This window comes from Aedes albopictus, unplaced genomic scaffold (genome assembly GCF_035046485.1).
Source record: "Aedes albopictus strain Foshan unplaced genomic scaffold, AalbF5 HiC_scaffold_40, whole genome shotgun sequence".
In the NCBI taxonomy this organism is placed as follows: Eukaryota; Metazoa; Arthropoda; class Insecta; order Diptera; family Culicidae; genus Aedes; species Aedes albopictus.
The window spans coordinates 87100-110707 of NW_026917199.1; the positions used below are offsets into that span (position 1 = coordinate 87100).

Genomic DNA, 23608 nt, shown 5'->3' on the forward strand with positions numbered 1-23608 from the left:
CAATAACACAAGTTTACAAAATAAAACGAAAGTCGTGAACTTCTGTCAACGACCAAAATTTTTGAAGCACAATTTAGTGCTGAATTCGAAACCGACCTTCAAAAAATTTTAAGTAGAACAGTTTTTGAGTTTTAGCTCAATATCGAGTTTTACAACTTTTCAAAATATGTAATTTACTAAAATTCAAATATATTGCGTTTTGTTCAACCAATTTTAAATCTTTTTTCATCAATTGAAAGCTGAATACAATACCATTCGATCATCTGAATACAGGTTTTGCGTCAGATTGATGAAATTCAAGATATTTGCCTGCTTAAGGGACGATCTTCTTAAATTTTAGCCAAATTCCCAAATTTTTTTGAAGATATGTATTTTTTTCAATGCGAAAAAGACAACTGAAAAATTCTTTCTTGACGTTTATTTGACATCATATGTAGGCGAGTTACAGTAAAAATTTCAGCTCAATCAAAGCATTGATTACGGAGAATGAGATGTTTGAAGTGAGCGACATTGCTTAAAAATAGAACAAAAATCGATTTCAAATCATCAACCTTGTATGGAAAGTCGAAAAAATTTCCGCTCTACTGTAATTTTTTTCTTTCGCGTTTTCGAACTCAGGGCATGATTCTACACCAAAAATGATCATCAGCTTACCGAGTTCAAAAATGCTGTAAACTAGTGTAATGAATACACATTTTTTTGTGAAATACTTATTTTATTGATTATTAAATGATTTAATGCACACGAAAACACGAATACACCATGAAGAAAATTGCGATACTACGCAATCCGGCGGCATCCAGCGGATGTAGTTACTGCATGTTGTAGGTATTCCAGCGACTAGTTGAGGACACGGCGACGTGGCGTATTTGTTTTAGCTTGTTGATCAAGCCGATGTCGTTCCGTTAGAGGCAGTTAGAAGTTTCGCTTGAGATGTTTGTCTGTTTTTGCGCGCCAACATCAGCTCAAAGTCGTTTATGATGATGTATCTAAAAATGGGAGAAATGATGGTAATCTTTCATTTCAGCAAATATATTAAAGTCTTACACGCCGCCTCCTTCATCTCCCACGAACTCCTTCATCTCCCGCGTTGACTGGTTTCCCATTGTTGCTGATCTTTCTCCGTCGTGATCCGAGTCAGTAATCTTGACTCACATTCGGGGAATCTTCTTGATGCCATCCAAGCCATTTGTTTTCTCTTCCGTGCCGCAGATCTTCGCAGATTTCGAACCGAGTTCCGATCAGAGTCGGGACCGGCAGTAGAAGTTTCGCGAGGTGCGACTGCTGTGTCCGGCCGTTATAGCATGGCTTTTCAAACGGCAGCGGCTACTCGAACGAGCCCTTGACCAGGAACTGGATTTCTATCAGGATCTGAAATTTCAAAAATTATTAAACATTCTTACCTAGCAGCAATCAATTAAAAAGAAGCTTACCCCCAGAACAATTACCTGATAAAGCTACGTCAAAAACTCTAGTGGAGGAAATTATGCAATTAACTTGGCAATTAACTCTTTTGTTTACGAAATTTACTGCTGCTCACAGGCGCCGCTTGGCGGGAAATATTTTCAAACGGCTAACTTATGCAAAGTATAAGTTAAACCCTAGGGGCAAGACACTGTGAAATTCGGAGCAACTCTGAGCAATCCTGAGTAGCACTTTTTGTTCGAATCCATTCAGAAACGTCTCTACGAAGCGGAAAATCGGGCAAGACTGCTCGATTTTTCATAAGTATCAGGCAACACTTCGGGAAAACCAGAGTGATCCAGAGCTATCCAGAGGAATTCTGAGCAACACTTCGATAACAGATTTACTCTCGCTGTATCTGTCTTGCCCCTAGGTAGCGGTAGTAACCGTCATGAGCCGCAAAAGTGGTGATTGCTCGAGAATCCTCAGATAACTCAATTTGATGAAACGCCTTATTCAGATCTATTTTAGAGAACACTTTGCAATTGTGCAGATGCGGGATAATGTCATCGAAAGTTGGCAGGGGGTGGTGCTGCGGTACTATCGCTTTATTGGCATCACGCATGTCAACGCAAAGCCGGACTTCGTCCCCTGCCTTCGGTCGCACAACCAATCTGGAAATCCAAGGCGAATCACGTGGCGCCCGTTCGATAATATCCTCTTCCAGCAGCTTCCTCAGTTCATTCTCTGTTGGTTTGGGCAGACACAGCGCAAGTGGAAACGCAGACACCGGATTCGGAAGAACAACGAAGAAACTCGTTTTAACTCGCGTTACAGAAAAGATTGCTTTATTAACGTGTTCGATTATAAACGGAAGTTACAGTTATGGGAAAATGAATTTGACACTTGTCTTTCTTTCTATTAACGTTGGCAACAGTGCTAAATGTGCTTACTTCTCAAAAGGTCCTATTCGTGATTCGATGAGGGATTGGACAGTGCAAAGGGAGCGACGATTGATTACGTTCTTCATTCTCCACCTTCGGTTGTAGCGGTATCGGAATCCGACATTGTGAATGCTGGACGGGTTTCACATCAGGGTCGATTTGGATGGACACGGTTACACCTTTTACCTTTCCGACTTTATCATCACTTTTCTTTATGGTGCAGATCGACGTATCTATCTTGAGGATTCCAAGGTCCTTCGCCGCTTTTCGCCCCAAAAGGTTCAATCCACTTTCTTTGACAACGAAGACTTTGTCGCGCGCACAGGACTTCTTGGTTTCGATTTTCGCCACAAACATTCCCTTCACGGACAGCCGATGATTTCCGTACGCCAGCAAGGTTTTCGCGACTTTTTTCGTTTGATACTCCACTTCCACTTTCTGTTTCTTCAGGAACGACCAAGTCTCTTCACTGATCACATTGACCCCGGCTCCGGAATCAACCATCCAGTTGAGCTTCACACCTCCCACCTTACAGGCAACGCGGTCATCGTCATCCGGGCTTGTTGCAAAGACATCATTCACGCTTTCTTCATCGCTGGATGAATCGTCGGATCCCCTCCTCTGCTTTCCATACACCGATAAAAATGGAAAGTTAAAATTTATTCGACCACGGAATATACCTTTTATAAGACTATTCAAGGATTATTGTTATGTGTGCAAACATAACGCTTAAAGTTTACCTCAATGCCTCTTATGTTTGATCAAACATAAAAAGTATGTTTATCCTCCTATAGTTAAAAATTATAACAGCCCACACATAACTTTTAACTTTGTGCTCATTGATAAACAAAATGGCCACGAGGAAGAAGCTGGGAGCAATTGCGTCATCTTCGCAAACTGCAATCGTTCTAACTCATTTTAAAGGTAATTGCTCCAATCAAATTGTTTTTTGTTTTGTGAAATAATTCTAAATTTTGTTTTCAGGATCGAATCATTCAAACGAAATGGAGACACCTCAGGAAAGACAAGTTGTGCAAATCGCCAGAGTACGAACCGAAGGATGCCAGAAAGTTCGCAGTCGTGCCGGAAGATGCGCGAACAGGAGCGGAATTCGGCGGTTTCGATAACTTTGTTGATTAGCGGAATCAGGAATTTTCTGGAATTCCGGTAACACCAGCAGTCACACGAGTTGCCACCATCAGCCGCCAAATCCACCAAGAGCCTGCTTTTGGGTATACGGAGCGGCGTAACGAAGCGGTGGCGACAATGAATTCACGAACGTGATCAAAACATCCAGCAGCTGCGATTATACAATTGAGAATATGTAGATTGTTTCTCGATTTGTTTCAATAAACATTAATTGAAATTTTGATAAACTTGTTTGTATTTATTTGTTTATAGTTTGAATAATGATTTTCATGGGAAATTGACACATAATTCTTATATTCTACCTATGCATAAATGTTATAAGCCTCACACATAAACTTTATTTGTCACATTAATAAATTTTATTAAGTTTCAGCCATAATTTTTATGTGTGGGAAGTTTTATAGATTTTATATTTACGGGCATACTTTTTAAAGGTGATGCCAAATTGCAAAAAATTATGTAGTTTCACACATAATAGTTAAACGGAAAATCTTCTCAGTGTACAGGGCTGCCAGTGTATTTATTCATCAATATAACAATCACATTATCAGTTTGTGATCAGCATCACATCATCTGTTTGCCTGTAATCTTCTCCCGGTCGAGCCCAGCCTACTCCTCTGCCCAGCCTTTCTGGGGAATTTTGTTGTCCTCCTCTCGGCCTACCAAGCTGCTCTTTTAGTAGATGGCCTACCAAGAAGTCATCTGTTTCAATTTCCTCTCGGCCTACCGCACTGCTCTTCAGACAGACGGCCTACCAGAGAATCTACTGTTTAGATTTCCTCCTGGCCTACCAAACCCTAGATCCGACTATGAAATAATCCGGATGCCCCTAAAAAACCCAATTGGGTTCTTTAGGGGTATCCAGATTATTGCATGATCGGAATCTCCGTTCAGAAATTAATCGAAATCCAAAATTTCATCATTTTAGGTGCCCGGGAACTATTTTTAAAAATCATTTAAAGTTTGTATGGGGAAATTTTTTTGTTCGGGGCGAACTGTCACTTTATCGATTGAACTGTCATTCAAGCCACGAAAATTAAAACTGTTTTGTTTATTTAACCATCAAAACAAAGGAATCGGAACGCAATAAAATCACGTTATACTCAGAAAAATGAGCTCTTTCGATTAGGCTAAAGAAAAAGGCAATATTTAATTCACTAAACAACCCAATTCAGGCCAAACATGTCTAAAGGTCCTATCTGCAGAAAAGAGGCTCTGTTTGGTTTCCCTCTCTTTCGTTAATATCTCAACTGTTTATTTATATTATGATTGTCCCCTTGCATTGAACGATGGTCAAAACAATCGTCTTTTGATTTGTACTGCAAAAATCTAGGGGCAAGACAGATGCAGCGAGAGTAAATCTGTTATCGAAGTGTTGCTCAGAATTCCTCTGGATAGCTCTGGATCACTCTGGTTTTCCCGAAGTGTTGCCTGATACTTATGAAAAATCGAGCAGTCTTGCCCGATTTTCCGCTTCGTAGAGACGTTTCTGAATGGATTCGAACAAAAAGTGCTACTCAGGATTGCTCAGAGTTGCTCCGAATTTCACAGTGTCTTGCCCCTAGGCAAAAATAGTTGAAAAGTGTACCATTACATTGCAATAATTAAAAGAGAAAGTGAGCAAAGAGAGCCTCTCAAATGCAGATAGGACCTATTGAAATGTTTGGCCTGCACTCAGAAATAAAAGAAGTCATTAATGCATATTTTTAATGCAAAATGCAGGTTCGACTGGGTTCATGCATTAAGTTACTAAATAGCAAATAGCTTCTAAAAACTAAATCTTATATAGTATACCAATGCATATTTTTTAGTATTTTTTTTTTACTATTTTTGAGAAATTGACAGTTACTGCAAATGTCTGCTTTTTATGCATCAAATGACTTATTTTTAGTAACTCAGACTTCTCTATTGAATTTCTACCATTTTTTTTTCTTTGATGCAGTGTTAAATTAAAATCAATATTTAATTTATTTACAGCTTTATTTATATGCATTTCACAATTGATAATGTTGCTAAACATGAAGAATTATATTTATTAATACCTAAGCATACGTTCCGTTGAGTAGAATACTTCGTTGTGGGCAAGGTTGTGGGTGCATCTACATGAAGTCCAGACTCTCAAACGCAGCAAACCAAGAGCTCCAAACCTGGTAGATTATAATAATATATTACAAAGCTTATGCTATATGATGAATAACACATTTGATATTTACCATTGAAATGTTTAAATACATTATTTATCACCTGAGTGTCGCGGACTGACTCAATATGCTCTCTCAGCGGGAGCCAAACATTGGGAGCCAAACATTGAAGATAGAGGTTATGTTATACCTTGTTGTACCTGTGTGCTTGATTGAAGAGTATTGTTATCTAGGTGCTGCGGATATAATCAAAACTGTTGTCACGATATCTCCATTTGCCGCTATCAATCCGTTGGAAAGCGAGGAGAAGAATAAATATTGTTTTGAGCCCATTTTAGCTAATTTTGTAACAACTACAGGGGATAGACAAAATGATCGGGACAGGCAAAATTTTCACTTTTCAAAAAATCTTCAATTAGCTGTTACTTTTCGAAAAGTGCATCAAATATTCTCAAATTTTCACTGTAAGTTCCTCAACTAGTTGTGTATCAGTGGACAAAATTTGGAAAAGATCGGACAATTCTTCACGAAGTTATAAAGATTTTTGAAAAAGGTAAAATTATCCGATAGCCAACTTTGAGCTGTTATATCTCCGGATTCAATGAACCGAATGCAATGAAATTTTGACCATTTATGACTTATATAATGAGATATGAAAAACCATTGACGTAACTTAATATTCTTAACACGGAAGAAAATTATAACGATTAGATTATTTTTTTAATAAAACACCAAATTATCTAAAACATCAACATCGTTTCAAAATTCAAGATGCAAATTATAGTTCATTTAGTTTCCCTCTAATTGACTTATATATAAATGCGATTTGAAGGAAAGTAACAACATAGCCGCCAATAAATTGAAAAAGTAATGGGATGCATATAAAAAATAGACAAATTTACTAAAAAATCGTGAAAAAAATAAAATCGCTATAACTTTTCACTTGTAAAAAATTTCAAGTTAAGTCAAATGTTTTCTAGAGTTCATTATATAAGTCATGGATGGTCAAAATTCCAATGCAATCGGTTCATTGAATCCGGAGATATAACAGCTCAAAGTTGGCTATCGGATAATTTTATCTTTTTTAAAAATCTTCATAACTTCGTGAAGAATTGTCCGATCTTTTTCAAATTTTGTTCACTGATACACAACTAGTTGAAGAACTTACAGTAAAAATTTGAGAATATTTGATGCACTTTTCGAAAAGTTACATCTAGTTGAACATTTTTTGGAAAGTGAAAATTTTGCCTGTCCCGATCATTTTGTCTATCCCCTGTATCTATCCAAATTTCCATCGCGAATGGAAAATAATAAACTTTGAACACGACAACAAAATTGGAATAATGGTGGATTGATCATGTTTACCATTTCCGAACAGCGTCGCGACGGCATGTTTGACAACTGCGCTGAGAGAGGTGTTTGCAAGAAAATTGAACGCTCGTGCGTGTTTACAAGCTGTGTGCCGGGAGTGTGTTGGTGTGTGTTGGCTAGCTTGAGAAATAAAACCGTTTCTATCCGCAGCACCTAGTTTATCACCACAACCGCACCAGCACACTTAACAGAATTCTCAATAAATGACTTGTTGAGTCATGGACTAAAGCTAGGGGCAAGACACTGTGCAATCCGGTGCAACTCTGAGCAATCCTGAGTAACTCTTTTTGTTCGAATCCATTCAGAAACGTCCCTACGAAGCGGAAAATCAGGCAAGACTGCTCGATTTTTCACTGGTATCAGGCAACACTTCGGAAAAACCAGAGTGATCCAGAGCAATCCAGAGGAATTCTGAGCAACACTTCGATAACAGAGTTACTCTCGCTGTATCTGTCTTGCCCCTAGGACTAAAGCACCTTGAATCTGAATTTTAGAAATTCGAAAACTAAACTCAATTTACGCATTGAGATACTAAGAACTATTTTATTAATGCGTAGTTTTTAGTCATTTGCATGCATAAATTTAATTTAGTTATCAAGTGAATGAAAAATAGTCATTTTATGACTTTCTCGTTTTCTGAGTGTGAATTGCACAGTGTCTACCCATCAATGAAAATCATCCAGCAAGCCCACCGTGCCCAGACAACCCTTCGGAAACACATCTTAAATCACGCAACGTTTTCGAATTCGAACACACGAGTTTCGAACTGTCATTTTCCATCGCGAGCCTTCAAAAAAACTTTTTTTTTTTCTCTCGCCTCTCGGCACAGAAAGTAGTGATAGTGGAAGTGCTGGTGGATGGGTTTTACGGCGGATCAATTACAAGGCCATTCGACCGGAGACTCTTTCTTGCAGCCGAAAAACAACTGTGACCACAATCGTCTAGGGGTTGATCAGCACTTTGCCTGAACCGCAGCGGACAGTGTTCTGTTACATAACCGTTCGCGTATTCTCCCGGCCAACCGGCCAATGTTTGTTTTGGCAACGGGAATCTGCATGCAGCAAGCTTGTTGAAGATCCGTCGTCGTCGTCCGTCGCATGACAAAGTACAAGGCCGCGCAGCAGCACGGATGAGGAAAAAATCAATGTTTTAGAAGCATTTTCGGTAAGTTGACAGTGTGCGAGGTGAAGGCACTTGATTTGATGATAGCTGCTGAATGGTTCAATCGGTGCGGTGTCCAAGCAACACATGTTCTAGACGATCCGCAGCACCGCGCCGCTATCAGTCAGAGCGAGTGCTCGTTTCGTAATCACTTCGAATATTGTTGTTTTCTCGCACCCATCTGTCACACAGTTTTCGGTCCGATGTTAATCTGTATCTTTGCGCTTTTCAGATAAAACATTGTCGTGCGAAAAAAAAAAAAACGAAAAGAGCTGAGATAAGCCAGTGTGCAAGTGATAAAAGGAACAGAAGATGGCCAGCACTGGAAGCACGGGATCGACCTTTCCCAAGTGGCAGCTGGCGGTTCTGATTGGAGCACCGGTGGCCCTCGGAATTGGCTATCTGTACTGGAAGAAATCGACCGAAGCGGAAGAGGGTTCGGGCGATAAGCTGACCAAGAAGAAACTGGGCGAGATTAAGGATAAAACCATATCGCTGGATGGGGATGAACGGTCACGGTCCCAGCAGGATGCACCGGCCAAAAAGAAGGCACCCACACCGCTGGAAGAAGCGCAAAAGCACAAGAACGAAGGGAATACGCATTTTCGGTGAGTTTGAGTTATTTTTTTTTTTTTCAATCACAGGGCTGGTAGCGAGACGGGCTTGGTGGTCTAGTGGCTACCGCCAGGGCCCTACATTTTCAATTTCAATTGAAATTTTCAGGTGAAGTTTGTAAACAATGTTTTCAATCGTCAATGGAAGCAAGGCGCCGTCGTCGTCGCCCAGTCCGACTGTCATCGTCACCGATGAACCGACGGTGCTGCGCCGTCGCAGATGCCGCTTTGTTTCGCACTCACAAGCTCACGCACGCTCGTTCGACATCAAATGAATTTCTCTGTTGTAACTCAATTAGTGAGTGTAACAACCGACAAATCTGTGTAATGTTGATGTATGCTATGCATATTTTACTGAAATAGTCTATTACCCATAAAATAAATTAAGCAAACAAACATTTTAAATAATTTGAAAATTTCAATTGAAGCCCAGTCGGTGTGAAAATGAGCCGCCGCCCGTCGTTGCGTCGAAGAAAGCGACAAAAAGAACGGATGAAGCGAAGCGCTTGGATGTTGTTGTGAATGTTCCCGTCGTCGGCGTCCGTCCGATGCTGATGGGCGCTCGCTTTCAGCGTCATGTTTTGGTTTCGACGATGTAGGCCCCTGGCTACCGCTTCTGATTTATATGCAGAAGGTCCTGGGTTCAATCCCTGGCCCGTCCCTTTGCTCCTACTTTGTATCTTTCTATATACTTTCTCGCTGCTCTCTACATATACAACTCATGTATATAAACATGTTCATAGCCGTCGCTAGAACAGAAACGGGTTGAAAAAGCCGTTTCCCTTCCTTCCAAACTTTCACAGCACAGTGTCACAATCCTATTAGAAAACGCCTACAAGTTATGCAATCAAGCGAACTGTGCCGCACATCTTCAAAATAATAAAAAAACACACAATTCTATCACCTTCCCCTGGTATCCACACACCAATGTGTGAACCTTCTGCCAACCAATTCCCACCAACACTCCAACATCCGCATGAATTTGTGCTGGCGCAGAGGTATATTCGGCCAGATGTGGATACAAACGATTGCAATCATCACTTCCTTACCCCTTCCCCACATTGACCTGCACCCTGACGTGGCAGGCGCCATTGTCGCCTAAAATAGAAGATCACCATCGCTCACACACTGAAGATGCCTGCTAGTCCCCGGCAGTTATCTCATTGGTCCTTGTGTGAGTGTAGCTGGTCTGGCGATACTGGAGTAGCATCCACGGGCGGTCAATCAAGCTCAAGCTCAAGCAAGTCAATCACAGGGCTGGTAGCGAGTTACTTGTTAATGACTTGGAGAAGTTTTTGTTTGGAGGAACTGTATTCATTACTAATTTAGTAAAAGAAAACATAGAACACTAAGTTATAAATCTAAGGAAGGAGAAGGAATGATATCAGTCTTTCCCGGACAAATCCACCTCTCAGGTGGTACATATATTATTTCGCCCATTACGTATTGCTCAAGTGCAGATTGCACATAGAGCAAAGATTTTGCCCAAACAGTGTAGTGTCTACCAAGTGAGTAAGATTGATGTAGCCGTAGCTCACTAGAACAGATAGAAGCAACTATGTACTTGACCTTCAGTGTAACATAGGATGCCGTCTGAAATACTTCGATCCAAATAATTAGATGGGGATTTCGTAGAAAATGTCCTATATGATTCCTTGACCTGATTTTAAGTTTGTACACAGACAGGCTATCGTATAAATAAACTACGAAATTATGTGAAAAATTACAAGCAATTGTAAAATCACTTGGAGCAAGGACGACTTTGTCCCATTTGACCAAAAGTCGTTGTTTCCACTGTGTTTTGATATTCGGTTCACAAGAGTTTCTTCTAGTAGACAGAGTGTAACCCGTATCGCCCTTTTGCCACCAAACAAGACATCTCATAAACTAATATTGGTTGAACAACGGTTATGTAAATCCATTTGATGTATGTACTTGGGTTTTAGACCTCAAGTTTTACCAGTTTACTTTACCTGATCAGTCACATCGATTTTAGTATTAAATAGACGCAAAGGTCGAACACCATGGCCAAGTTCGCAGGGGTTGACGGTATTAAAGTGAAGGAGTTTCATTTTGATTATTGTAATGTAGTGTTCTTTAGTGAAACATATCACCTTTTTAACACTTTAATGCGCCTCCAACGCGTTGCAACGTTGCTATGGTTCATCACGAACCGGCTGCTGCAGATGGAGTATGGTTGATCATATGCATCATACATGCTCGATAAACATGGAGGAACCGCCGGGGCTCATTAGAGTCTATTCCCAAGCAATAGTTCCAAGTCGGTTGGATTTGAGAAAGTTTTGATGATCGTTACAAATCCTAATAAAACTATTACATGTATGTTCCGTTTTTATCAACACGGTCTGCGATTTTCAGTTGACAAAAACGGAATAGTGATAAAAACGGAATAATTTTCTTTGACAAAATATTTTGCAACATTTTAATACGAATTGAAAGTTTTACTGTAGAACACATTCCAAAAGTAAAAATATGCAGTTTACTATGAAATTTAATTGTTTTTTGATATCTTTTAGTACATCTTGGTTGCACAGTTCAAATTACAGTTTTCTGACCGTTATGCCGACAAGTGGTTTTCACAACATTTTTAGAAATTTATCTTTGTTGAACGCAAGAATGACACATATTATAGTTCCAGTAATTGTAAAAGTTTTGTCTAGGATACTTTTAGGAAATCTCCAGGATTTTTTTCTAGGTTATCACTTGTAACTTCTCCATAATGTTGGATTCCCCAAGAAGTTCCTCCAGAATTTTTCTAGGCTACCGTGTACTACATGCCACTTGTTTATCCTTTGGAATAAGATAAGAATTTTAAGGAAAAGAGGTTCTGCTCCTTATGATTTCTTAAGAAATTCCTTCTCGGATCAAAATATCTCTGTTTAAATTTCTCCTGGAGTTTCTTTGAGGATTTCTTCAAATATCCTTTCAGTAATTAGAATTTATTAACCTTCCTTATGCATTATGTTGGGAACAGCTCGCTGACGTAGACATCTTGAAATTCATCCAAGTGTTGCTTTAGAGATTCATCAAGATTTTACTTTTGAAATAAAGGATTTTCGACGTTTCTTCAGAATTTCATACGGGAATTCTTCCAAGATTACTCTCTGAAATCCCCCCAGAAAATGTGTCTGATATTCAACATTTTTTTCTACAATTTCATCAGAAGTTCTTTTTGGATTCTCTAAAGAGTTTTTTATGATATTTTTCCCTAGAATGTCCTCCATTCAAAAATTGATTTGAAGGTTTCCTACAGGACTTTGTTTCGGTATTTATGCGCAGTAGAAACACCTACAGTCTACACTCACTAGAACTATTATTAAGAATACTTCCAAGAGATTTTCCAAGAGGATTCTCTATCTTTCATCTTTGTTATTTCCCCATGATTACCAGATGAACCAGCCTTGGGCAGAAAATCTTGTTAATAAAGATACTATAATAATAATTCTCCCCGATTTCTTACTGCGTCTCTCAGAACTTTAGTCTGGAATCTCCCAGAAGTTTAGTCTAGTAATCTTCCAGGAATTTTTTCCTCAAATCATCAAGAAGTTTCTTCAGAGAGTCCTCCTAATGTTCTGTTTTGAAATCTCCGGAGAGTTATTCCTGAGAATCCTCCAGAAGTTCATAATGGGAAACCTTGAGAAAGTTCTTTTAAGAAATCATCGAATTGTTCCTCAAGGAATACTCTCAGAATCGATAGGATTTCTTTAGGATTTTTTGAGAGTCCCTAGTTTCTTGTTCTTCTGAGAACCCGTCAGGAGTTGCTGGAAAAATCCCCAGACTGTTTTCCAGGATCCTAGACTCCTCTTTCCTGAAGAAACTCATATCTGAAATTGATTGATTGATTTGTCTACATTTAAGAGACTTTCAGCCCTTGGCTGGTTCGTCTCTTCTCAGGATATCTGTAAGACTCAAATCCTTATTCACCTAAAGAAGCTTTTGAATTATTTCCTGACGATTAATCAGAAGAAACCCATTAAGGAATCTGGAGGAATACAAGGTAGAATCGCTAGTAGGAATGACTAAAGAAAGCCAAGATTACATTTTGGAGCAATCGAAAGATGAAACCCCGGACAAAATTCTATAAGAATCTCCAGCTAGGCTAGTGAATGTAGCAGTTTCGGTAGGGAAAATTTGGACAGGGTATCAAGGATGATAAGAGAGATCTCTGGTAGAAATTTGAGCCCCGTCGGAAAGAAATAGCTACCAGGAGAGAAGAATTCAGCACATAGCGTAGCACATAGAAAATCGTGTAAAAAATCGCGTTAATTTATTTCACTTTAAAAAGTTTTGTAACATGATTGTTGAAAAATTCAGACAATGACAGGACAGTCAAAGATATACCCTACACTGTTTAAGTTCTCGAAAAACACTTGAAGAGGCAGGCCTAGTTCCAGTTCTTACGTAGATTTGTGAAGAAATAGAAGAAGAAGAAATGAGAAGAAGGATCTTCAGATGGAAGTCCTAGGAGAAAAGTCCAAATGGACTTCCTGGAGCAATCCCCGGAAAAGATACCAATTAAGGTGCCCTAACACAATAGGCATCATTCATTTCATCATATATATAATAGCCCTGTTTGTCTGTCCGGTGACTAGCCAACCAGACGCAGCACGCGGGGAAATTCTCACAAAAAAAAATAAATATTTGAAATTTCAATTCCTTTTTACTACCAGATGAAGAAAACAAATCCAGTGATAACCATAGACATCCAGACACAACATTTAATGAAAAAAAATCACAGACAACAGACGTTGAAAATTTGGATTTTTTTTTTCGATATTTGACACTTTCACTCTTTTTTACTATCAGATGCAGAAAACAAAACCAGTGACAACCTTAGACAACCAGACACAGCATTTGCTGAAAAAATCACAGACAACAGACGTTGAATTATTTTTTTTTTAATTTTTAACACTTCAATTCTTTTTTATTATCAGATGCAGAAAACAAAGCCAGTGCCAAGCATAGACAACCAGACAAAGCATACAAAGCATTTTATGAAAAAAATCACAGACAACAGACGTTGAAATTTTTGATTTTTTTTTTTCATTTTTGACACTTCGACTCTTTTTTATTATTAGAAGCAGAAAACAAATCCAGTGACAATCATAGACAACCAGACACAGCATTTAATAAAAAAAATCACAGACAACAGACGTTGAATTTTTTGATTTTTTTTTAAATATTTGACACTTCAATTCTTTTTTAATATCAGATGAAGAAAACAAATCCCTTAATAACATTAGACATCCAGACACAGCATTTAATGAAAAAAGTCATAGACAAAAGACGTTGAAAATTTTGATTTTTTTTTCAATACATATTTGACACTTTAACTCTTTTTTTCTATCAGGTGCAGAAAACAAAACCAGTGATAACCAAAGACATCCAGACACAGCATTTAATGAAAAAAATCATAGACAACAGACGTTGAAAATTTTGAATTGTTTTTTTTTAATATTTGACACTTTAACTCTTTTTTACTATCAGATGCAGAAAACAAAACCAGTGACAACCATAGACAACCAGACACAGCATTTTATGAAAAAATCACAGACAACAGACGTTGAAAATTTTGTTTTTTGTTTTCATTTTTGACACTTCAACTCTTTTTTTATTATCAGAAGCAGAAAACAAATCCAGTGATAACCATAGACAACCAGACACAGCATTTAATGAAAAAAATCACAGACAACAGATGTTGAAAATTTTGTTTTTTTTTCATATTTGACACCTCAATTATTTTTTACTATCAGATGCAGAAAACAAGTCCAGTGACAACCATAGACATCCAGACACAGCATTTAATGAAAAAAAAAAATCGTAGACAACAGACGTTGAAAATTTTGAATTCCTTTTCCAATACTTCACACTTTAACTCTTTTTTACTATCAGATGCAGAAAACAAAACCAGTAACAACCTTAGACAACCAGACACAGCATTTGATGAAAAAATCACAGACAACAGACGTTGAAATTTTGATTTGTTTTCAATATTTGACACTTCAACTCTTTTTTACTATCAGATGCAGAAAACGAATCCAGTGACAACCGTAGACAACCAGACACAGCATGTGGTGGAAAAAATCACAGGCAACAGACGTTGAAATTATTGATATTTTTTTAGATATTTGACATTTTAATTCTTTTTTACTATAAGGTGCAGAAAACAAATCCAGTGACAACCTTAGACAACTAGACACAGCATTTGATGAAAAAATCACAGACAACAGACGTTGATTTTTTTCTTTTTTTTTTAATATTCGACAATTCAATTCTTTTTTACTATCAAGTGCAGAAAACAAATCCAGTGACACCCATAGACAACCAGACGCAGCAGAATGCAGAAAAGAATCTGTCACTCTTAGACAATCGAATGCAGCAGTTGCTACAAACAACACAGATAGCCCTGTTTGTCTGTGCGGTGACTTCACCGAAGTTTTTCAGATGTAAATATAAGCTGCATTGAACTCACCGAATAAAAATTCTATTCTAAACGTAGAAAAATATAATGCTTTTCTTATTAAAAATATACAAGCGTGAATAACACATGAACCGTTTATATTGAAAAAAAAAATCACTTGATACGGGCGCCACTGCGTCCACAAATAAACTAGTATGAAATAAAAGAAAAGTTCGATTATGTTTTTTCCATATTTCCGGAAAAACAAGTCCGTCCTTTGATGATTTCATATGCACATCCCATTTCTTATTGATCTATCATGATTAGCTACTTATGTTACACTTGTAAAATGATTGAGCCATTTTACAAACCCGACAAAATTATTGATGATGATATTGATATTCACGTGTTACCTCCTGCTACCTCCTGTCAGATTTCCATTAATTAAATTGGCTCGGTTTAATTTTTCTATTGGACCATTGGTTTAATTTTTCTCATGTTCAAATAAGGAGTAAAATTATGCGTGAGAGAAATTAACGGGATTAACACAAAAGGCCGAATCACGAAAGGCCGAACCACGAAAGGCCGAATCACAAAAGGCCGAAACCAGTATAACTACCACAAAAGGCCGAAAGCACAAAAGGCCGAATCACGAAAGGCCGAAGGTAACGAAAGGCCGAATGTAATGAAAGGCCGAAGGTAACGAAAGGCCGAATGTAACAAAAGGCCGAACGTAACGAAAGGCCGAATTATGGAAAACGCATATTCACTCGGTTTCCGTTTAGTCAAATACTCTATTAATTTAAAGAATGTATGTATGTATGTATGTATGTACGTATGTATGTTATAACCTCAAATTGAATAGTTAAAAAATAACGCCCCACTCCAACGTAAAATGCACATAAATGAGAACTATGCGGCGTAGCCGCATGGAGGATTGAGGAACTGAGGCGGCAGAAGGCCGCCGAAGTATCCGGTATCTGATGCACCGTAATTGCGTCGACTCGAATCCAACGAAAACAGTACACTGAGAAAACTGATCTTAAGAAGGTCATAAGTTTGTCCTATGAAATTTCGACATAAGAAAAAGTTTTGATTCCCATAAGAAATTCTTATGATATCATTTCATAAGACATCTTATGAAAAATTTTTGCGCAATGTAAAACAAAATCGCAACCTGGAATCGAACCAGGGACGTCGAGATCGGAGAACGCGTGCTTTACTCACGCGCCCATCGACGCTTCGAAAGTTGCAATGGTTGGAGTGCAATAAAAAGTTTGGTTTATCGGGATTAACGTTTCATAAGATATCTTATGATTTTCATAAGAGCTTTCTTATGAGATTTTTCATAAGACCGCTGTAATGGATTTCTTAAGAAATTTTTGCCTCAGTGTAGTTCCAATAGTATGCTAGGTATAATGCGAACAGAAGCTGTTATCTTTTTTAAGTCCGACGAGCGTTAGCGAGTTCGGACAGCAAGCGTTTCCCTATATAGCAAACGTAGTTGTTCGGCCAGCTATTTCGCCTTTTTATCATTTATGTGCTGCTGTTATAAGCTTATTATGCCATGTTATGTATAATTATCACTATACATGTCACATTTGTAGACAACAGTTCAAACTTCCAAAAAGATTTGAGTATTTGAGATTTGAGAATTTATGTTGGACAATATGTATTTACTTAAATGTTTTTTTCTTGTTATATGGTAAAAGTAATGGAAAGGAAAGGGTTAAGTAATAAAATGGCTACTTTTGTAATTCGGCCTTTCGTTACTTTCGGCCTTCCGTTACATTCGGCCTTTCGTTACATTCGGCCTTTCGTTACCTTCGGCCTTTCGTTCCATTCGGCCTTTCGTGCTTCGGCCTTTTGTGATTCGGCCTTTCGTGATTCGGCCTTTCGTAGTAGTCCCAAATTAACACATGAATTTACACATCAATTTGAAATGTGTTGAAGGCTACTGTAACGTATACGTCTTCTATATCATTATTGGTGGTTGCTTCAAATTTATTCATGGACGCATTGCCTCAAGATAAATGTTAAACTATAAATAACTCGTGTTCGAGGGAACAAATTTGACAAAAACTTTAGTGTTGACAAAAACGGAATGAAATGTTGATGAAATCGGATAGTGACAAAAACGGATAGTGATAAAAACGAATAGTGACAAAAACGGAACATACCTGTATAGGATTTGTGACAGGTTTTGGAACCTTTTACAGCCAGCTGACTTCAAAATGTTGTTTGGGCTCTATTTCCCACGTTTCACGGTTGATTTTGATTAGTAATTTATTAATGTCATAGTCGCTTTTTCGAATCTTCGCAATGTTAGTTGGTCATATTTTCTTTAAATAAAGCAATAAAAATCGACCGAAGAATCAATAGTGGGAAGGAGATTTGCAGCACTTAATTGTGCTGTTAGATTCGAAGCTAACGTGCGAACACTTAAACGCATTGTTGGCGTCAATGCGTTCGACGTGACATTTTGGACAAAAACTGACTGCTTTTTATTAACTGAACAACGTTACTTGCGTATGACTAGGTTGACATTTCTAGGCTACGTTTGAGAACATTACATGGTTTATCTAGGTAGGACCGATGGGACAATTGAACGAATTTTGAATATTTTTCATTTTTTTTTTGTAGGGGGATTAAAACACATAATCAGGGTGGGTGGCCCGGTCGGGAAAACCGGGAAAAGCTCGGGAATTTATAATCACCGGGAAAAAGTCGAGAAAACCTCGGGAATTGTTGCTTGCCACCGGGAATTTCCAAAGTTCTAAAATTTGTAAGTCTCCAGAAGCAACTGTTGAACTTAATATCATAGTGGGTGAACTGGCATTAAAACAATTCTTGGAAATTAATATCTTGTCGCCGAGTCATGACAATTTAAGTTAATCATTGTGATGTTACCTAACATCACAATTTAAACAATTTCATATTCATATTCTAAAGAACATTCTGGTGGAAAGACTGGCTGAGACACATACACATATTTATACACTCCAAAAAATCTTCACGTCCCTATTACCTGAAAACATATGTGGTTTTCGTCCACCATACTTTTCATGTAAGAATGACATGATTCGAAGGTAAGGGAACTCACAACTGAGAGATATGTGGTTACCGGAAATTCATGTAAAACTTACATGGTTTGAACAGTAGCTTTGTTCTATTTTTTTATTCAATTTCTAATACTTTAAAAGAGAAATAACAAACACTGCACATAATTTAACTTTCATTTTATCCATTTTTATTCCAAATATGTATAATAATAAATTTGTGAAACAAAACTTTGACGGCAAAATAGGTTCAGCTCTTGGAAGAGTTTTATCAGGCACAACTCCAGTCCAGACCAGGTTTGTTCCTGAAAATACGCTATGTATTCGTAGTAGATATCTTATGAGACATCTAAAATCCAGCTAAGGATGATAATTTCACGCCTAAAAGCTTAAAACTTAACTATTTATTATAAAAAGCAAGTAAATTGCGACGTCACGATGGCAAAGATAAACAAATCGACGCCATGTTGGCCACTCACGATGCAAAATCACTCATTTTTTGCATACCTGATAATCAAGTCACTGTTACATGAAATTAATGTCAATCTGACGTGACCCCAGGTGAGTTTTACATGAATCATGTGAAAGAAGTCAAAAGAGTGAAAACGCAAGTCTACGTGATTTTTCACGTCAATTGGACGTGAAGACTTTTTAGCGTGTAGATTCATATGACACTTATGCATTTCAGGATGTACATGTTCCAGAAAATATCAAGCGTCCTTTAAGGACAGACTTGTTAGAATCCCAAAATGCCGCAATGGCCGACTTTGGCACCTACTCACGATTTCGAGTGCACAAATCTCTTCGTAAACAAAACCAGCGCACCTGATCTTCTTATTTGAAGCTTATTACAAGTGAGCAAGAACAGAATAATAAAATGCACTGTTGTTTGAAGCTTGCTTCATGAGATTTGTGCTTTTGAAGTTCTGGTGCACTTTTGGAGCGGGATTTCAAGACGTTTGTCCTTAAAAGTTTTATAAAACAACGAAAATATAACTTCTTTAAGAAAATATCCTTGTATAATCCCTAGGAGAATATCTGATATAGCCTTTGTCCTTTGAGCGAGAAGTCTTTGAGACATTTTGATAGTATGCTGATAAAGTTTTGAATGAATGAATTGCGCCAAGAAGAAATTCAAATTAAAAATTATGAAAATCTGGATAAGAATTCTGGTGAACACATTCTTACAATTTAAAAATAGTTAGTAAAAAACATTTGAAAGAATATTTTCATTTCATTTTCATTTTCATTTTGCAGCATTTGGTGGGGCAATGAGAGCGCAAGTCAGTCCAAAGCCGATGATAAGGAGGGGTAATGGCTGAATAGTCTTTGCTGACCACATAAACGCCATGGGATAGGAAAAGGGTATTTTGGTGTGGGATTAGGGTGTTGGTGCAGACTTGACGATATCAATGCTATTCAGATGCAAAATAACTTTAAGGCTCAATAGTGAATCGCATACCTTCCAAAACCAAAAAACAATAATCCACAAAATACCAAGCAAGTCATAGAAAGAAAAAGCGCCCGATTGTTTATTTTGTCAATTATAACAAACGGAAACTTCTACCCTCTCCGACTCGCCAGTCACCCCGGAAAAAATGTCCCTTCAGTCCTGGAAAATATATTATCCCCAATTAAGCCTTTAATCGAATTGTCCGCGTGGTCTTGTAGTACCCCTGCTAGGTAAGAATCAGTCATTGCCATACATATTAAATGCTAGACATGACCCCATGGATAGCATTTGCATATGTAAAAGCTTTGCTGATGTGACTTTCCTATTAGGCAATTCTCTCATCTCATGTTTGTCTTCAAAACCTTATCAAGCTTAGAAAATTGAAGTTGATAAACAATACATTACAAGGTTCGAATTCCCATAGAATGAGAACATTCATTCGCACTACAACACCATAGGAGATAATACCACATTGGCTGATTGCAGTACAAATGTGAAAAATCTCCCTTTTCCCCCTATCCGCAACCCGGGGACGCGTCCTGTTGGATTTCGAAAGCCTCGGAGAATATTACAAACCTTCAATGGCATTCCCATAAACTAACCCACATTGCCCATTCAGGGGTCTGACTGGGCCTATGACCCTCCCTCAGTTTGTAATATTCTCTCCAACTTGGAATTATATTTTCCCGGCACATAAATGACTTCGACAAATGTTCGATATACTATGCAGCGTCATGATCAGTATAACTATATCAGATGACTTGGAGATCTGATTCTTACAGAATTGTTTGCCATTGATTATACATTCAGCTATTCTAATCATTACTGCAAAGGCCATCGACCACAAGCCTGAAATCAAAGCTTCCTGGAAGATATAATCCAAGCCCAGGGAAAAAACATTTAAAAGAATATTTGAAGAGATTTTTTATATCTGATGAAATTCCTCAACTAACATTTATTGTGAATGTAAACGTCAACAAAGCGTCCTCAATACGGCTTGATGCTGAGTTACTGTGTTGTACATATGGACGGAAGCTTCTATGGAAGCCCTATACCAATGAATCTGGCGAACTTAATCCACTTGTACATGCTGTGCGATCAGCTTCTATGCCACCTAGTCATAGCTCTTTTCTCGGCTCCTATATAACCACTAACTGAATAACATCTTGAGAAGGCGCTTTTTCAGCCTTTTCGCAGTTGTTAAATAATAGTTTTACGGCATCTCCAAACTAAACGATTAAATATAATTAGGCTATGGATACCGCGACGCAATACATGTGGAACTGGAATTATCACTTTTAAAATTGAATAATTAAAGTACTTGCCGCTACTTGGAATCGAACTCCCGATCTCCGTATCCACTGGTCCCGATGATGTCCTCGCTGCCACACTGCTGTATACAAATAACATAGAAAATAACCCGTTTTGTTTTACTCCAGAGTCCAGACAAGGCTTCATAATTGTGCCACAAGAAACCTTACCCAACTTCATATTGCTGCAAAAGCTTGTGAAACGTCAAACGCAATAATGTTTTACGCAAAGTGCTGCTGGTTTGTGGATTTGTCAGTATAACGAATTGTACTGTATAGTAGCAGCTGTTTTGTTATTGGGGACTCCTATTCGATTTATTCAAGTTTTCACATCTACATCTTCCGGGAAATCTCCCGGAGTTGGAATAGAGTGGAGTAAAGGCAACCCCAGTGACAAGTGATAGATTTCTGAAAACCGAGTTTGGTAGGTATGATGCTTGTTTTGCAGTCGTGTATTAGCTTATGATTTATATTCGACTAGCTTCCCTTTTATTCAGCGTTGACTGCTTTTATTCGATGGTTACACAACAGAAAGCAAATGACTGAAGCTTATAGCGCTGAAAATGTTAGTTGGGTCGACAGGCTTAAGATTGAACCCAAGATCTCCTGCATACGATTCCGGTAGTCACTAGCCCAAAACATTCAGGTCTTCTCTGATGTTACTATTTCCAAAATAATATTAATATGCCTTATACATTTATTTCCAGGGATGGTAAATACGATCAAGCCATAAAGGAATACGACTTGGCCATTGAGAAGTGTCCAGTAACAGAGACCAACGATCTGTCTACCTTCTACCAGAACCGAGCAGCCGCCTATGAACATCTCCAAAGATGGACGGCCGTAATCGATGATTGTAGCAAAGCTCTCCAGTGCAATCCCAAATACCTGAAAGCTCTCAAACGAAGAGCTAAGGCTTACGAGCAGCAAAAGGAACTGGCGGCGTCCCTGGAGGACACCACGGCTGCCTGTATTCTCGAAGGGTTCCAAAACAAGCACACGCTAATTTTGGCCGATCGTGTCCTAAAGGAACTGGGAAAACAACACGCCCAGGAAGCTCTTAAGGAGAAACAAAACGTTCAACCGTCGAAATTCTTCGTTAAAAATTACTTTGCTTCGTTCTCGGACGATCCCATTAAGAAGCTGGTCATTGCCAGCACTGAACCAAAGGGTTTCGTCAAAGCAAAGCTTCTGTTGGATCAGGGACAATACGAGGGAATCGTTGCCGCATGCACCGAAGAAATCGAATCCAGCGAAGCCGAATCGGAATACAAAGTCGAAGCTCTGCTCTTGAGAGCCACGTTTTATATGCTAACTGCAAACTATCCGGAAGGAACCGCTGACCTGGAAGCGGTCATCGCATCGGAATTGGCCGACAAGAAAATTCGCTCAAATGCCCTGATAAAACGAGCATCTCTTGCCATGCAAACGCAACCCAACACACCAGAGGAATGCTTCCGATACTTCAGCATGGCCGAGGATCTGGATCCGAAGAACAGCGACATCTACCACCACCGTGGACAGGTTTACATTCTGATAGAACGTCTCGAAGACGCCATCGCTGATTTTGAAAAGGCATGTTCTCTTAATCCCAGCTCTGGAATCATTGAGATCCACCGGTGCTACGCCAGCTATAGGTTAGCTCTTACCAACAAAGACGAATACGCCCTCCGTAAGGTGATGGACGGTTTCCGAAACGCCATCGAACGGTTCCCGGATTGCGTCGAATGCTACAGCCTGATGGCCCAGGTGCTATCCGATCAGCAAGAGTTCTCGGAGGCCGACAACTTCTACAACAAAGCCATCAAAATCGAACCGGAAAATGCCCAGATTTTCGTCCACAAGGCACTTCTGCAGCTCCAGTGGAAGGCGGACATCGTGGCCGCCGTGGAACTGATCGAAAAGGCCATCCAGGTGGACGACAAATGCGAGTTTGCGTACGAAACCCTCGGAACCATCCAGGTCCAACGGGGAGAGCTGCAGGAAGCGATCAAGCTCTTCGACAGTGCCATCAAGCTGGCCAAGACGGAGATGGAGCTGATCCATTTGTACTCGCTCAAGGATGCGGCCATCGCGCAGGTTAACGTGACGAAAAATATGGGACTGGACATTAGGAACTTTGTCGGCATGGGGCAGCCGTCGTTCTAAAGTGAGTATGGAATTCTTTGCTTTTGCCGTTATCAAAATGTAATGAATACATTTACTTTTACAGAACATCACACCCCTCTAACGCAATGCTTTTATCTACCTTCACCAACCGAGTTGACTAAGCAGCTTGATTCCGCATAGCGCCAAAATTGTAAGTTAATTTTGTTCATCTTCTGGAAGATTGTTTGCCAGGAGAGCGCGTAATAGATTGTAACAATACATTGTGCTAAATTTCCTTATTTGTAGTTAGTATCTGTCTTTATTTTGCTAGAAAATAAATACTTGTTTCGAAGCAGCGACCTAAACAAATCCAACAATGGCAAGAACAGTAAATGCAGATTATTTGAAATTGTGGTAATTTTAAATCTTAAGCCGTACATACAAACGATTGTATGATAGATGCAATTGAATACAATAAGAAGTTATGTTTAAA

The 23608-nt window shown here is 38.7% G+C and overlaps 2 protein-coding genes and 1 long non-coding RNA gene across 4 annotated transcripts; 1 reads left to right on the forward strand and 2 right to left on the reverse strand.

Annotated features, from left to right (window-relative positions):
- On the reverse strand, window positions 1–1833 carry LOC134284645 (uncharacterized). Of its 2 annotated transcripts, none has more exons than XR_009995857.1 (3): window positions 1449–1833; window positions 1048–1371; window positions 1–989 (listed from the first exon to the last, which is right to left on the reverse strand). It is a non-coding gene; the product is annotated as an uncharacterized LOC134284645 (long non-coding RNA). The 2 variants fall into 2 exon arrangements; XR_009995856.1 differs by having other exon boundaries at window positions 1434–1833.
- Window positions 1834–2360: 527 nt separating this feature from the next.
- Window positions 2361–2852, reverse strand: LOC134284646 (uncharacterized). The gene has a single exon (XM_062843648.1). It carries the CDS (start codon window positions 2850–2852, stop codon window positions 2361–2363), a length of 492 nt encoding a protein of 163 aa, XP_062699632.1.
- Window positions 2853–7797: 4945 nt separating this feature from the next.
- On the forward strand, window positions 7798–23608 carry LOC115262164 (mitochondrial import receptor subunit TOM70). Its single transcript, XM_029864387.2, has 4 exons — window positions 7798–8173; window positions 8403–8778; window positions 21735–23176; window positions 23240–23608. The coding sequence occupies exons 2-3, from the start codon at window positions 8483–8485 to the stop codon at window positions 23173–23175; spliced, it is 1737 nt and encodes a 578-aa protein (XP_029720247.1). The 5' UTR covers window positions 7798–8173; window positions 8403–8482; the 3' UTR covers window position 23176; window positions 23240–23608.